Source organism: Cetorhinus maximus, chromosome 1 (genome assembly GCF_964194155.1).
Source record: "Cetorhinus maximus chromosome 1, sCetMax3.hap1.1, whole genome shotgun sequence".
NCBI lineage: Eukaryota > Metazoa > Chordata > Chondrichthyes > Lamniformes > Cetorhinidae > Cetorhinus > Cetorhinus maximus.
The window spans coordinates 202,137,126-202,153,381 of record NC_135879.1 but is presented as its reverse complement, the minus strand read 5'-3'; the positions used below and the strand labels follow the sequence as shown (position 1 = coordinate 202,153,381).

Genomic DNA, 16,256 nt, shown 5'->3' with positions numbered 1-16,256 from the left:
CATTTCAATTATTCATACCGGAGTGATTTCAGATAATCTCCCTTACAATGAAGGGAGGGCCAGTTGAGCCTGCAAGTTCAGCCATGTCCCACAGAGTGGCGAGAACAACACTGGACACTAACATGAACATTTAATAAAGGGTGAATGGAAAAATACAACAAAAAGAAAATGTCCCCAACTCCCCTGTAACCATCAAAGCATTCCAACCATAGGGGCATGCTAGGGCATTTAGCACTCTAAGCTAGTCTTAAATAGCAAGGATACACACATGAATAAAGCAAAACCAATATAATGTGAAATATTTACAAGTGAAAATTAAATTTGAAAAACACCCAACGTACTTTTATGCTCTTAATTAAGTCTTATGTTAATGGCTTTGGAGTTGGGCAGAAAAGTTGTGACCGTAATGAAGAGCCTCCTTGTTTGTCCAACAAGCTCTCTTGTAGCCCGCCCATACCTGCTGCATTGTCAGCTGACGGCAGGTTTCACAAATGAAAAGCTACCCCGCCATGTGATTGCATGTTTTCTTTGCCCACTGCCGCCACTTTAAATTTCCAGAATCGTGTCAAAGCTGGCTCCTCACATGAGTGTAGAAGAGTACCACAGATAAAATACTGTCTATTGTGTATCTGCAGTGGGGGCAGGAGCGATCCAGACATCAGTTCCTTCCACTGCCCCCTGAGCTTAACAGCAGAGGTCAATGCAAAGAGTGTTGGATCCAAGAAGCAGTGCAGGAAGAAGTTAAACAACCTGATGAGTCATCAGGGCAAGGTGAGCTTATCTTCAAATGATAACCTACCAAATGCACCACCAGCACCAGCCTCATCCAGTGCTCACTTCACTAAGCCCCTATCACCCACTTACGACAATCTGTTAGCACTCAAACTCTCAATATAAATGCTTTACCTCACCCTCAACCACAACACATGCTGACAGCTGTTCAATCATAACAGTTACATCTAATGCTGCCCTTGCCCTGCTTTAAGATTGTAGTTGTGGTTGCAGCTGTTGGCAGAGTTTAGTCACAACCATTTTGGGAAGAGAAGATGTCTCATGGATTGGCCCTCCTGGCAAGAGCCCTTCCCTTCTAGCCACTTGTCCTACTCTGAGGCCACTCTTCATTCTCCCAATCATGTTCAATTCCAGAGGAAAGCCAACTTGGCTACCCATGTTTGGAAGCTACTTGTTTCAACACAAGCTTTTAAATGAAAAACGTTTTTCAGCACCAGCTAGTCCAATTTCTATAGACTTTTCAAACTTTATGCAAGAATAGGAGAACTCCAAAAACATGTGCAATTACAATTGCAGCCAGTATAAACAATCAAGAAACTTACTTGGAAGTTTTAAATAGCGCTGGTGGAGGGGCTTTTTATTCCATTGTAGTACATGGTCAAAATCAATGTTAAGACGTGGGCCCTGAACTTCCTCAGATTGGCAATCAATCAGTGTCAGATTGCCACTGTGGCCAATTACTTATGTTAAATTTATTCCCAGCCTGTCTCGCCCGACCTTCCAACTCAGGCTGGGTGCATCCCCGGGGCCCAGCATCGAAGTGCAAGAGAGTCGAAGTGAAGAAGGGCATGCCCCCCCCACACTTTTTTTTTAATGGCACTAGCTGCTGTAAACCAGGTAAGTTTAAAGGTCCAGTGAAGTTTAAAATCCTCGCCAGGGAGAAAGCAAGTATTTAAGGTAAGTGGATAGGATTTGGGGGGAGAAAGAAACGGAGGTCAGGTGAGAGAGAGAGAGAGAGAGAGAAAAACGGAGATCGGGGGAGGGGGAGAAAAGAGAGCTGGAGGTGGGGGGAGCCCTCGGGTCGGTTTCGGTCAGGCCTGGTGGGGGTGGGGCAGGCTCGTTGGGGATGGGTAGGGAAAGAGGAGGCCTGTGCAAGTTTAGGGAATCCCATGGAGGGGGATGTTGAGGAGGCCACTGGGGGAGTGGGAATGGGTGGGTCTGTACGATAGTTACCCAAAAATTAGAACTGGTTTTAATTCTAACTTTTTCTGGGTAACTATTGTAACCCAGTCGGAACCATCCAATGTTTGCAATTTAAATTGTATTTTTGGATGGTTCCCAGTGCAAGGCAATTGCCCAGTGGAAGTTTGCACTTCTGGGTAATTGCCGTGCAAATCTTATCCGGAAACTTCCGAAGGGGATTCCCCAATGCATCTTTGGGGTACCACCCCACCCTCCCACCCAAATCCAATGCTGGGGAGCTTGGAAGTTAAGGCCCATGGTGTTGGCTGGAGTTGGAAGTTCTGAAAAGGTACATGTGGTGTCAAATAAATGTTGGAAATTGATCGACACCATAATCTGTCTGCTCTGCATACTGCTGGCAGTTGTCATCCTGGATTTCATTTTGAGCGTTAGGTTGCAGTGTAGTGTGCTTAAAAATGGGTTCTGGAGCCCAATCTAGGCCTCATGTTTCTTACCAGTAATAAAAACAGAAAATGTTGGAAATACTCAGCAGCTCAGACAGCATCTGTGGATAGAAACATAGCCTGAAGCATTGTTTCTCTCCACAGATGCTGCCTGGCCTGCTGAGTATTTCCAGCATGTTCTGTTATTATTTCAGATTTCCAGCATCTGCACTTACCAATAACTTTAATTCCTGTAAGATTTTTAAAAAAGTATCAAATGTAGACATTTGTAGAACACAGTTATCCTTAAGATAAGTTCTTGAACAGTTTATTGTCTTGCTATTGTCATTAATAAATGGTTCGTAAGGATACTTGTTTTAAAGGACCAAAATTATAGGAAGGAAGACACATAGGTAATGAGATTATCAGTTAGGTGCTGGGAAAGAAAGAGTTAAGAGCAGCCGACAGTGTAATAAATCTGAATTTCGAAACAGTGCAGATATAGGGCAGAGGAAGGCTACATATGATGACACAGCTGGAGTTTACAAGAAATGAGAGAGGAAAGTTCAAAGAAACACTAACCACATTGACTAGAAATAAGATTGAAAAGCAGATTTGAGACTACAGATGAGGGGAGAGTTTTGGTATCTTTTGTTGTTTAAATATCTTTTCAACTGCTTTTTCCTGTGTCCCATCTAGAAGGGACAGAAAAAAAGTTCTGTCAAAAGTACCTCCCTACTATAGGAGCTGTATTCAATTCCAAAGTATTTAGGCTTTATGAAGCACTGAATTGTTGTGAGGAAAACATTTAACACACAAAAAAGAGGAAATCAATTTTCTTAGACGCCACTAACAGCAAAGATGTAAGAGTACCATTAGAGGTCAGATTAAGCAAGAATAAATTGTAGATAAATTTAAAAAAATATTTTTTTAAAAAAGCTTCAGTTTAATTTTCTCCTGCAGCCTATAGTGAAGGACAAGAAAAAAAATTCTAGATTGAAGAAAAATTACAGAAAAAAAGGTTAAAATGGGTTTCTTACAATATGCTAATTGTGAGACATTTAAAAAAAATTATAAGGCACAGACAGTGATGCAACATAATTGTAAATCAAACAATGCTTTTTGGCACCTATGTATTTTTATCCAGTGCTTGTTAACTCATCTGAGGAATCTTCAAAATGAACAGAAATCGGCATCTTAATTATTGCTTTTTTCCTACAAAGTGTAGGTTTCCTCAATGTGAACTGTCTTATTTAATTCTGTAACTTCATAACTCCACAATGCAGAATTGAAAAAAGAATTACTATCCACAGCTTTAGCTGTAGAAAAATAATTCATATGCCCAAAATAGCCTTTACAATTTTCAAAATGAAATAACATACCACAATAACTTAAGTTTTTTGAAAAATATTTTTTTTTAAAAAAAGTCCATCATTTACAGTTTTCCTTTGTTTCATTCCAGGACACTAACAAAGTAAAAACTAAGAACAATTACGTCAAAAGAACTTCTTTGCAGCTGCTTCTTGCTGGCTCCTGCATAAGAAAAGGAATAATTATTAGTGTTTGAAAAATGTGATATCACAGGTTATAGAATTGTACTATACAAATGAAGGAAAGTTCCCAGAATGCTGCAGAAAGTGGTGCGGGACGACTGACTGAAGAATAACATTTCCAGTTTTCAAAAGTGTTTTTCTGCAAGTTTGACATTTATAATTAAGTCAATTAGTGATTTTCATTGTCATCTCTTTAACTTGAATACCATGAACAATGGGTTGCCGTGCAATATTCTTTACTCAAAAGTTCAAGATATAAATCAAAGTATCGCAACTCAAGCAGTTTGCTATGCCTGTGAATCCTTCATTAAAGTTCTCTTTTGCTGTGATCCACAATAAAGGCCAGAACCATGTTAGTTGATCTCTTGAAGACTTCCTCAACAAAGAATTAATTGTGATATAATCACAAAAAAGGCAATAATCAGCAGCAAATTCTCAGAAAATGCCAATATTTATATAAACTGTTCTGGTGCTAAATTTGATTTTCAAATTAGCGGTATTCTAAAGGAATAGTTTCTGTTCTCCTTTAAATGCATTAAAAATATGTTTAAAAAGCCCTTTACATTAAGTTCACTTTTGGTCAATCCAATGGTACCGTACATGTGCAAATTCATGACATAAGAATAGTTAAAAAAGGATTGGAGTTCATAAAGACACCTAAGAGATAGCTAAACAATGTAAAGAGGAATAGATAAAATTGCAGAGGGCAGCAAAAGAGTTCACAACTTTATTAATAGTAAAGGGAATGTCAAAGAACAGGATAAATAGTAAAACTATTACAGATGAAACAGGATATGATAGATTTATTGAACTGATTCATCACAAAATCAGTTTTCACTAAGTCGTCCAATTCCAGGCACAACAGGATATTCTTATAATATAGAAAAACAGGTTAGAGATTAAAGGGATGGATTAAATATCCACAAGGCACCTGGGCCATTTGGAATATTTCTTAGAATTGGCAAGAAATTAAAAAAGGAAGAAATTTGTGATGTTTTGGCTCATGAATTTAGATCTCCATAAACATTGAAATAATAAGACATGGATAACAAAGCAGTTCCAATATTCAAAAAGAGTTAGTTAAGATCGTAGTAGTTAGAGAACAATTAATCCAACAGCTGTAGTGGGGAAGATGTTGAATAGTATTCTATGGGATACAGAGTCAGGAAGGATTTAGCAAAACAAAGTCATACCAGATAAATATACTGGAATTCTTTGAAGGGGCAGCTAAAATTGAGGACCAGGCTAATCCAGTAGCTATGGTTCACAGATTTTCTGTAGATATTTGACAAAAACTATGTAACCTTATTGTTGAACATATAAATTATCTAGATGGATCAAGAACTGGCTAAACAGACAATAGTGGCCTGTTTTTACTTTAGATTTCCAGAATTAGCAGTATTTTTTTTTTAAGAAGTTCTAAATTGTGTTGATCAATCAGGAAGCCAGTTCTTGAGTACTATGTACAGTTTGAGGGGAATTACCTCAAAAAAGCAAGTAGATGCATTAGAAATGAATCAGAGAAAGGAGAGCAGGAAGGTCAGGAGACCAAGTTATGAAGAAAGGCTATTAAGCAATTAAACATTTTCACTGAAGATATTATATAGGTCTTTAAAGCAAAAAGATAGTTTGATTGCTTCAGCCTTCTCAATGGACACCGAGGAGACAACTAGAAGATAACGTAAAAGTTGCAATCTTTGAAGATGGTTAGAGATTAGGAACTGCTCTCCCAAGCGATACTGGGTATGTGAAAGAGTGAATAGATGTTCGAGTTGGGGTGGACGTACACCTTTAAAAGGGGAAATCCTGTTTAACTAGTTGGGAGTTTTTTTGAAGAGGTAACGAAAAAAGGTCGATGAAGGTAATGCTGTTGATGTGGTACACAGAGACTTTTAAAAGGCATTTGATGCAGTGCCACACAACCAACTTGTGAGAAAAGATATTGCTCATGGAATAAAATGGACAATAGGAACATGGATACAAAACTGGCTGAAAAATAGGAAGCAGAGAGTAATGGTCAATGGATATTTTTCAGGCTGGAAGGAGGTTTGTAGTGGAGTTCCCCAGGGGTCGGTATTGGGACTCTTGCTTTTCCCGATGTATATTAATGATCTAGATCTTGGTGTGCAGGGGACAATTTCAAAGTTTGCGGATATGAAATGAAGCTTGGGAGTGTTGTGAACTGTGAGGGCGACGGTGTGGAACTTCAAGAGGACATAGACAAGTTGGTAGATTGGACAGATAGGTGGCAGATGAAGTTCATTGTGGAGAAGTGTGAGGTGATGCATTTTGGTAGGAAGAACATGGACAGGCAATATAAAGCAAGGGGTGAAATTTTGAAGGGGTGCAGGAGCAGAAAGACCTGGGTATATATGTGCATAGGTCATTGAAGGTGGCAGGACAGGTGGAGAGAGCAGTTAATAAAACAGTGTCCTGGGCTTTATTAATAGGGGCAAACAGTGCAAGAGGGGGAGGTTATGCTGAATTTATATAAGGCACTCATTAGACCTCAGCTGGAGTACTGTGTACAGTTCTGGGCACCATATTATAGGGAGGATGTGAACACATTGGAGAGAGTGCAGAAGAGGTTTACAAGAGTGGTTCCAGCGATGAGAAACTTCAGTTACGTAGATTGGAGAGGTTGGGACTGTTCTCTTTGGAGAGAAAGCGGCTAAGAGGAAATTTGATACAGTTGTTCAAGATCATGAGGGCCTGGACAGAGTAGATAGGGAGAAGCTGTTCCCGCTTATAAAAGTATCAAGAATGAGAGGGCACAGATTTAAAGCGATTTGCGAAAGAAGCAAACGTGACATGAGAAAAACCTTTATCACACGAGTGGTTTGGGTCTGCAATGCACTGCCTGGAAATGTGGTGGAGGCAGGTTCAATTGAGGCATTGAAGAGGGCATTAGATGATTGTTTGAATAGAAACAATATATAGGGTTACGGGGAAAAAGGCAGGGTAATGGCACTAGGTCATAATGCTCATCTGGAGAGCAGTTGCAGACACAATGGGCTGAATGGCCTCCTTCTGTGCCGTTAAAATTCTGTGACTGAGAAGGAAAATTAACAGTTCAGTGGTGTTGGGAGGGGGAGTGAGCAGTTTTGCTAGATGTTTTCAGGGCAAGAAGTGTAGTATTCTTGAAAATAAGGATCATCTAGTGACAGTGAACAAAGTCCAGGACACAGTAATCATAAATGGATGCTGGATGAAGCATGCTTGACACAATAATGCCTTTTTCTTGTTCTGGACATTACGTTCATCTGGATTTCACCTCATTTCCTACAAACTATCAGTCCATTGATACACTGAGTATTAGGCTTGTCAAGGCTTTTTGTTAAACTGGTGGTTGACTAACTGCCCTCTGAAATGGCTGAGCAAGCCACTCAGTTCAAGGGCAATTAGGAATGGACAAATGCTGAGCTTGTCAGCAATGCCAACAACCCATGAAAAGAATAAAAATTTAAAAAAATATATACAAAGTATCAGGTATTTACAGAAAAATCATTTCTTCAGGTATGATTAATGGAAAGCATGAACAATTAGGAAAAGTCGTCCACAAGGTTAATTGAATAAGGGCAACATTTAAGATTTTAGTAACAGCAATGATGCTAAGCTAATTTTGTACATCATTAGGATCATGTTCTTCAGAAGAATTGGACTAACATTGAACATCATAACATTTAACCAAAAACAAAGTGGCAGTTAATAAGGCATATCTACGCATCTATTCATCATTTGACAGTTTACACAGTATTAAAATTAACATTTAAAATTAGATTACCATTTAAATTTCTAAAAGGGCTACAATGTACAAATAAAAATCTACTTCACTAATAAAATTATACTTACCGATACATGATATAACCAATAAACAATACGGTTTGAACTGCCACAAACATGAAGAAATGAGTTGTAGTCAAACATGATGGGAATGGGGGCAATTCTGGGCATTTAGGCTTTTCAGTGTTTATCTGTTAAAGATAATAACAAATAAGACAATAACAATTAGTCCTGAATTAATGCTAGCATTAGTTAATGCACAGTGGAAGCTGCCCTCAAGATTGCCTTTAAAAAGCACAAACTTGTCTGTAGTGAGCACATTTGTCTGGATGAACAATTATTATACTAACACATGTTGGCAGATAAAGAACAGTTGCCTGTACATTTTATATTGTGTGTCATTCGATCAAGCTGTTCCCTATTAAAAACACAATTTTGTAACTGCACAGAATATTTAAGAGTCAGGATCCAGAAATGTTATCACCCCTGGATCCTCTTACACAAGATTTTCCAGAGGGCTGACCAGAATGAGTTCAGTAGAATGATTGTTTGGATAAACCTTCCAAAGAACCTACTTAAAGATGGATATGCTTGTAGAGGCAAAATGGGGCACAGGAAACAGCAACAGGAATCCCCATACAATACCAGGGACTTTGTGCATACATTGTGCTCCAGGAGATCAGACTGAAAGAAGAGTAATTGATCAGAGTCATTAATTGTTTCTTTCTCTGCAGATTTGCTGACCGTGTCCAGCGTTTTCTATTTTTATTTCAGATTCCCTGCATATGTAGTATTTTGCATTTTGATGATTGGCTAGAGTTGTGCCAAGTAGTAGTAGTGCATGAAGTTGAAGAGGTTTAGCACACCCTTTTGCTTGAGAATTTGAAGTCATATCCTTAAATGTCTCCCTGCTCATAAGAACTTGAGAGACATGCTCATAAAGATGCCAAAACACGTGTGCAAGGTTGCAAATGAGATGCACATAAAAAGGCTGGCTGTGAAGTTAGGAAAACATTAAACTTCATGTTCCACAAATCATTCATTCAACTCAAATCTAGAGAGGAATCTTGACATCTGATGTCATCTCGGAATTGAAATCTTTGTCAATCCCTCCTTAACTCCACCTATCGCTGATCTCCTATCCAGCTTCACCTGCTCCACCCCCTTAAACAGTATAAATGTCATATAATTTCTACTCTTTAGCTCTGGAGACGAGTCAAACGGACTCGAAACGTTAACTGTTTCTCTCTCCACAGATGCTGTCAGATCTGCTGAGTTTCTCCAGCATTTTCTGTTTTTGTTTCAGATTCCCAGCATCTGCAGTATTTTGTGAGAGAAGAATGATGCTTTACGTAAAATTTAGATGTATAATAGAAATGTGATTTTTGGCAGAAACTGTACCACAATCAAAAGGCAAAGAATACAGAACACAATTTTGTGGCTTTAGTCAACTTACTGGAATGGACCAAATGCTGGACGTTTAGGTTGTACTGAGCAAGTGAGCAATGTTTAAGGGTTCTGTTTTGTTCAAAGGCTACTACACAACAGGATGAAATATTTATAATTTGACGTTCTCTCCATTTTACCCAAGATTGGATTTTCTGAACTTCATGATGTATAGAAGCGGCCAACATGCTGTAGAGCTCTACACATACATTTATGAACATAAATTAAGATTTCCTTTCTGAACAGTACAAAGGGAAACTTACATCAAACTAAAGATCATTTGGGGAATGAAACATTTTACTGTACACTATTAAACTATTTTGTTTCTAAAATATAAAACGTTAGATTTAAAAGCAAGACTTACATTTCTCTGTACTAATGCAGCAAGGTCTCTTTTAACAGTATGAAGGTTTTCTTTAATGTCATTGAAATGTTGAATTGTTTCATAACCGCCAGTTGCTCCACCTGGAAGTTGAGCTGCTTGATTCAGGGCATTAGTTACGGAATTCCTATAAAAAAGGATATACAAATCCCAGTAAGAATACTTAAAGATATCTGCCACATTTAATAGTCTATTCAGAACTGCAAAGATTATATAGTTGTGATGGAGCGTCATCATCAACCTAAAATGTTAACTCTGTTCCTCTCCACAGATGCTGCCTCACCTGCTGAGCATTTACAGCATTTTCTGCTATATAATTGCAAATAGAATACTTTTCATAACCTCATGATATCCCAAAGCACCTTACAGCCAAAAAAATACTTCTGAAATGTAGTCACTGATGCAATATAGGAAATCTGGCAGCCAACTTGCACACTAGGTCCCACAAAAAGCAATAAAAATCAATGACCAAATCATCTGTTTCAGATGTTGGCTGAGAATAGATACTGACGAGGTCAACAAGAGAACTCTCCTCTTCAAATAGTTCCTTGGAATCTCTTACACCCACCCAAAGTAGTAGATAGAGTCTTCGTTGAAGATCTCATCTAAAAAAACTGAACTTCAGATGGTGCATTGCACTATGATTTTGTATTTAAGTCTCCAGAGTGGGGTCTATATTCTCAACCTTCTTATTTAGGCAAGATTATCACCACAACAGCTGAAGTGGACACCCATACTGCAGGTAAGAAAATTTCACTTATTTTTGTAAATTTAGGACACCTCCCTCCCATTACTAAATTCATCATGGCCCACCTTGTTCAGATTGTCCTTCTTGTGGATAATGTTTATGCATTAGGAGATATAATTAAACAAAGGTGAAAGGGGTCACTCCCAGGCAACCCTTTGAAACTGGAAAAAACTGTCTCATCCAGTTGGTGTAGAAATCTTTTAATCAAAACAAGTTCAACTGAGATGACATAATCCTTCAAAATTGTGGTCCATATATATCTTACTTCACAGCAATTTAAAAATTATACTGCCCAAGGGAAAGATAGCTAGTTTTACTGCCTATGGTCAGTTCTTTGCTTTAAAAGTTGGACAGCCCAAGAAATTCAGCTGCTCCAATTGAAGCAAAACAAGGCTAAAGCAGTACAGTACATATGAAGGATCAAACTGCTATGTTAAAACAAACTGGACAGTTTAGTTATATTGCAGTGGTGACTCTTAAGAGTTCACAGTAATTTAATGTGCATTGGAAAATAAACAGATAAGGCATGCAAAAGCATTGCGAAAGTAAAGTACACAAAGGGGAAGGCAGTGACATTTTGTTTTTTAAAAAATCCATGAATTTTCAACAAGTTTTTAAACACTGGGAGCTTAAAATGCTTCCCTTCCACTTGTAAGGTAGCAGACACTTCAAATTCATTACATGGTAAAAATAACTAAATTTGTAATTTAATGGAAATAACTGATTTTAATAAATAAAAGCCATTGAGAGATTGGAACAGTGAAGAGGCATTGCACAAAGTAGATTAAAATGAAAGCTAGAGGCATTTTTATTGGGCCTTTAATCCCTGTCTGTTAACATAATACACAATCATGAATTTGATCTTCAAACCATTCCTCAGTTAATCTGTCTGAAACCATACATTTCAGTCAAATTGGATCCTCATAAATCTCTACTCACTTTGTCAAACAGCAATAGTAGAATGAAGAGGAGAAAAGAATCTTCTGAGGTAGTAAATAGCAATTGTGTAAGTACAGGCATGTAATTCACTTTACTGCTATAAAGAACTCAGTCATTTCATGTTTCAATGTCATTTTAAAATGGGTACAGCTGCGAATATTGAACACTTCTAAAAAGGTGTTAAAATATTTGAACTTAAACCAATGCAGAATTTAGTGGGAGGGAAAAATGGCAAAGGAAAGCCCTTAAACATAAATGGAGAGTGGTAGAACTAGAAATCATGTTGATAACCAATTCATGATGGTCAGTCGGGCTCGCAATGTGGTGCATTTGTGTATTGGAAGCTACATATATTAATACACAGGGCCCTGTTCTTTGCAGACACATATACACATTGCAGCTGTTTCATCCAAACAAAATAAGTGATACCCATTTGCTGGTTCATTCCTCAGGGCAATGCCTTGACCAGAGTCAAACTGCCTGGTTTAAAATTTCTGACAATGTTTGGCAGTTAACTGTCAGTCACCATTAACTGGTGTATTCGTCATGGCAACACCTCCGCCAATCAGAGTCTACCTGCCAACCAATCAGAACTCGCTTCTCATACAGTATAAAGTTGTTGCTTCCCCTGGCATTGGTATCCTTGTGATTGCCCTGATGAGCGCAAACCAAAAAGCTTCAGCAAAATGTATTTTTTCAGCAATACTAGCTTCATTCCAGGTTTATATATTTAATTAAATTCCCTAGCTGTTGGTGGTGGAATTGGAACTCCTGGCTCTGGATCTTTGATCCAGGCGCCTGGATTACTAGTCCAGTAACATAACCACTATGTTACCATACTCTATTGCTCCCAGTACAAAAAGTTCATACTAATTATATGGGCAAGTGTAATAACCCTGATGGCAAAATCCCACGCATTAACTCCCGATTTCATCATTTTAAAAACTACTGATTCTTTCATTGTATTTATCCAAATTCAAATGATCAGATTGAAGCTTTACATACATTCTGCAGACTTTGCCTTTAGAAGCATAAGCAATGAACTGAAGAGTTATGATTATTTTAAAAAATAATCAGAAGAATATTTTGATAGTTAAAGTACACCATATTTTAATTTATGATAAAATAAAATGACATCGCCAGGATAGGACAAGGCACATTTTGAAAATAGCAGAAGTTCCAAGTGGCTTTAGGGGAAAAGTAGTATGTAGTTACTTCTCTTGATTTCATATTAGATGATAAGATTGTTCTCAGTTGTGATGCCCAGAATGGTTGAATAGACTACCAATATTCAAAGGCTCAAACATGAACAACAAAAAACAAATTCATTTAGTGTCTTTAACACAATTAATATGCCCCAGGAACCCTTCACAGGGCTATTATAAAACAAAATATGGCATTGCTACATAGGATACTAGGGTAGATGACCAAAGATCAAAGAGATAGGTTTTAAGGAGTCTCTTAAAAGAATAAGGAAAAAGGTAGATGGGTTTATGAAGGAAATTCCAGAGCTTAAGGCCCAGGCAGCTAAAGGCATGGCCACCAAAGATGCAACAATTAAAATTGGGGTGTTTAAGAGGCCATAATTACAGGAGGGCTGAAATCTCTGAGTTGTGGGACTAGAGGAAATCATAGAAATAAGGAAGGTCTTGCACGAGGTGTTGGGTGAACGGGATTTGGTGCAAGTCAAGACTTGGCAGCAGAGCTTTAAGTGACCTCAAGTTTATAGAGGGTAGAACGTGAGAGTCTGTTCAGAAGTGCATTAGAAGAGTCAATAGTGGGAATTTTAACTTCCAAAAATGATTGGGTTTGGGTCAGGCAGGATTGAAAAATGTTAATATCAGGGTTGATGAGTCAAAACAAAATGTAAGAAATCTCAACTTGAAAGTTGGGACTTTCGTGGGGAGGAAGAGGGGAGTTGAGGAGAACTTTTTTCCCCACCCAGAGGGTGGTAAGGATCTGGCTGAAAGGTGGTAGAAACAGAAGCCCTCAACTGCATTTTTAAAAAACCTCAGATATGCACCTATAACACTACAGACCAAGAGCTGGAAACTTGGACACATCACATTTGGCGCTGTAATCAAAGTCATGGATATAGATTGAAGTAGGTCCAAGCACAGATCCTTGGATACTAGTAATAGCATGTCAACTTGAAAATGTATATAAAAAGTAGTTCTGATGAAAGTAATTGACCTGAAACGTTAATTCAGTTTCTCTCTCCACAGATGCTATCTGCTCTGCTGAGTGTTGAATATTTTTTTTATTTCAGATTTCTAGCGTAGTATTTTGTATTATTCAAAGAAACCTAAGATTGTTAAACACTATTTTCCTTTCATAAAAGAGTGCTAAATCTGTCCAATTATGACCCAAGTGCCCTATTACCACATCCTTAATAGCAGATTCTTGAAGACCAACCAGAACTTTATATAACTGCAACATATGTTCCACCCTACTGTATTTCAGCCTATTTTGAAAAGGGCATTGTTCAATCAAACTACTTTTTTGCATTCATCTCACAGCTTTGTGATTTCTGTAAGTCTTCAATTACTGCCATTTCATCTCTAATATTGTTTCTACTTCTTCCACCTTTTACATATTTGCCTTCAAGAAAGATTCTAAGGAGATAATTCTGTGATTTCAGCAAACAGCTACAACTTAAAAGAATGAGGATAAAAGATTGGGCTAGAAAACTGCAACATCAATTGAGAGAGGTAGTTGCCAAAGTATGGAAAGTGTTCAACATATTCCAGATTCTCTCCTTCAACATGTGAGGGGTGGAATATTTGGATGACCAGGTTGTGTTAGTATTAGTTTTGTTTTGGCAAAATTCAAGAACAGGCCGAGTCTTTTGCATGCAGAATTGAAGATATCAGGAGTGGCTTGCAAAGTGGACAGTGACACTGCAGTCATCTGCAGACTAGATCATGTATGTCTATGGTGGTGAATTTAGTTTAAGTATCAAGGCGACTGAGGTTAAAAAGTTTTCCATCTAGGCAGAATCTAATACTGACACCAGAGAGCAGTTGATCTTTGGAGTGAATAGCCACTTTAAATAGGTTGTAAATAGTAGGGGGTTTATCAGCCAGCCTCGCTCAACTCCGATCTGGATATTGAAGACATCAGCTTTAGCTCAGGGCAGTTGTAGTCATATCATCATGAAGCAGTTGCAGGATTGTGATGAAGTTTCTTGGACATTCAAATTGTTGGAGCACAATCCATAGAGCCTCAATTTACTGAGTCAAAGGCATGAATGCAAAGAGTTCTTGGTGGTGTTCTTACGTTTTCTTTGGATTTGTCTGGCAAAGACCATGTTGAGCTTCCTCTGGATGGCCTAAAGCCACACTGTCTCTGTGAGGATTTCCTCAGCCACTGGAAGTAGGCAATTCAGGAGAATGCAAGTCAGATTTTTCCCTGCTAGAGACAAGAGGGAAATACTTTGATAGTTTCCACAGCATGATTTATCTCCCTTCTTGAAGATAATTACAATTGTTACATTCCTGAAGTGATGATCTTATTGAATGGCCGAGCAGGCTCGAGGGGCCGAATGGCCTTCTTCTGCTCCTATTTCGTATGTTTGTATGGAGGGAGGGAAAAAAATGTTCTTCTTTCTCCCAAATCGGTAGGACAAGTTATCTTTTATTCTTTCATGGGGTCTTGGCTGTTGCTGGCAAGACTAACGTTTGTTGCCCATCCCTAATGCCCTTGAACTGAGTGGTTTGCTAGACCATTTCAGAGGGCAGTTAAGAGTCAACAACAGGTCTGGAGTCACATATAGGCCAGTGCTGTGAATGACTGATTCTATGACCAGGTAAGGATTTCCTTCCCTGAAAAAGGACATTAGTGAACCAGATGGGTTTTTACAACAATGATAGTTGTCATGGTCACCATCACTGAGACTAGCTTTATATTCCAGATTTATTATTTGAATTCAAATTGCACCAGCTGCTGTGGTAGCACTTGAGCCCATATTCCCACAGCATTAGCCTAGGCCTCTGATCAGTGTGCTTGCACACGAGCAGGGGAGAGGCCTCATCCTGAATGAGACACAGCCAGAGAGAGTGTGGGTATTGGCAATTTGGTGCACAGTGGGAATTCAGTGCAGAAGGGAAGAGGTGCTATTTGCGTTTTATTCTTTGCTATCCAACTTCTTAAATCTTCAGAGAGTGGTCTTGCCCTGCTGCAGCAGTAGAGGCTACAAGGGAGAGGAATGACTGGTAAGTAGTGGGTAAGGTCAGGTAAGTATTTACTACTTTTATCGCTTATAGTTTAAGGTCTTGTGGTTTGTATATTCTGTAGTAACAAGGGCCAAGAAAGAAGGGCCCTAGAGTAATTGATTTAAAAGGTTTAATTTAAAGGGATAAGTCATGGCAGGAGAGCTCAAAGCAATGGTGTGCTCCTTGTGCTCCATGTGGGAAGCCGGGAACATTTCCAGTGCCCAGGGCCAGCATATGTGCAGGAAGTGTGTCCAGCTGCAGCTCCTGGAAGCTCGGGTTTCAGAGCTGGAACGGTGGCTGGGGACACTGTGGAGCATCCGCGAGTCTGAGAGCATCGTGGATAGCACGTTTAGAGAGGTGGTCACACCGCAGCTGAAGGGATTTGAGGAAGGAAGGGAATGGGTGACCACCAGGCAGTCCAAGAGAAACAGGCAGGTAGTTCAGGAGTCCCCTGGGGTCCTGCTCGCAAATCGGTATTCCATTTTGGAGGCTGATGAGGGCACTGGTTCCTCCAGGGATTGCATACATAGCCAAACTTCTGGCACCACAAGCAGCCTGTCTGTACAGGAGGGAAGGAAGAGGAAGAGCAATAGTAATAGGGGATTCTATAGTCAGGGGAACAGATAGGCGCTACTGTGGCCGTCAACGTGACTCCAGGATGGTGTGTTGCCTCCCTGGGGGCAGGGTCCGGGGTGTCACTGAACGGCTGCAGGGTATCCTGAAGGGGGAGGGTGATAAGGCAGAGGTCATGGTACATGTTGGTACCAATGACACAGATAGAAAGAGGGATGAGGTCTTGTATCAAGAATTCAGGGAGTTAGGCAGTAGGCTAAA

At 39.1% G+C, this 16,256-nt stretch overlaps 1 protein-coding gene across 1 annotated transcript in view; it reads right to left on the bottom strand.

Moving 5' to 3' along the window:
• Window positions 1-2,668: 2,668 nt before the first annotated feature.
• Window positions 2,669-16,256, bottom strand: part of lman1 (lectin, mannose-binding, 1) — a 74,042-nt gene continuing 60,454 nt past the window's right edge. Inside the window, exons 11-13 of the mRNA XM_078551846.1 lie at window positions 9,504-9,648; window positions 7,763-7,884; window positions 2,669-3,890 (exon numbers count right to left, since the gene is read on the bottom strand). Coding sequence (XP_078407972.1) covers window positions 3,854-3,890; window positions 7,763-7,884; window positions 9,504-9,648 — 304 coding nt within the window. The 3' untranslated portion in view covers window positions 2,669-3,853. The remainder of the gene's footprint in view (window positions 3,891-7,762; window positions 7,885-9,503; window positions 9,649-16,256) is intronic.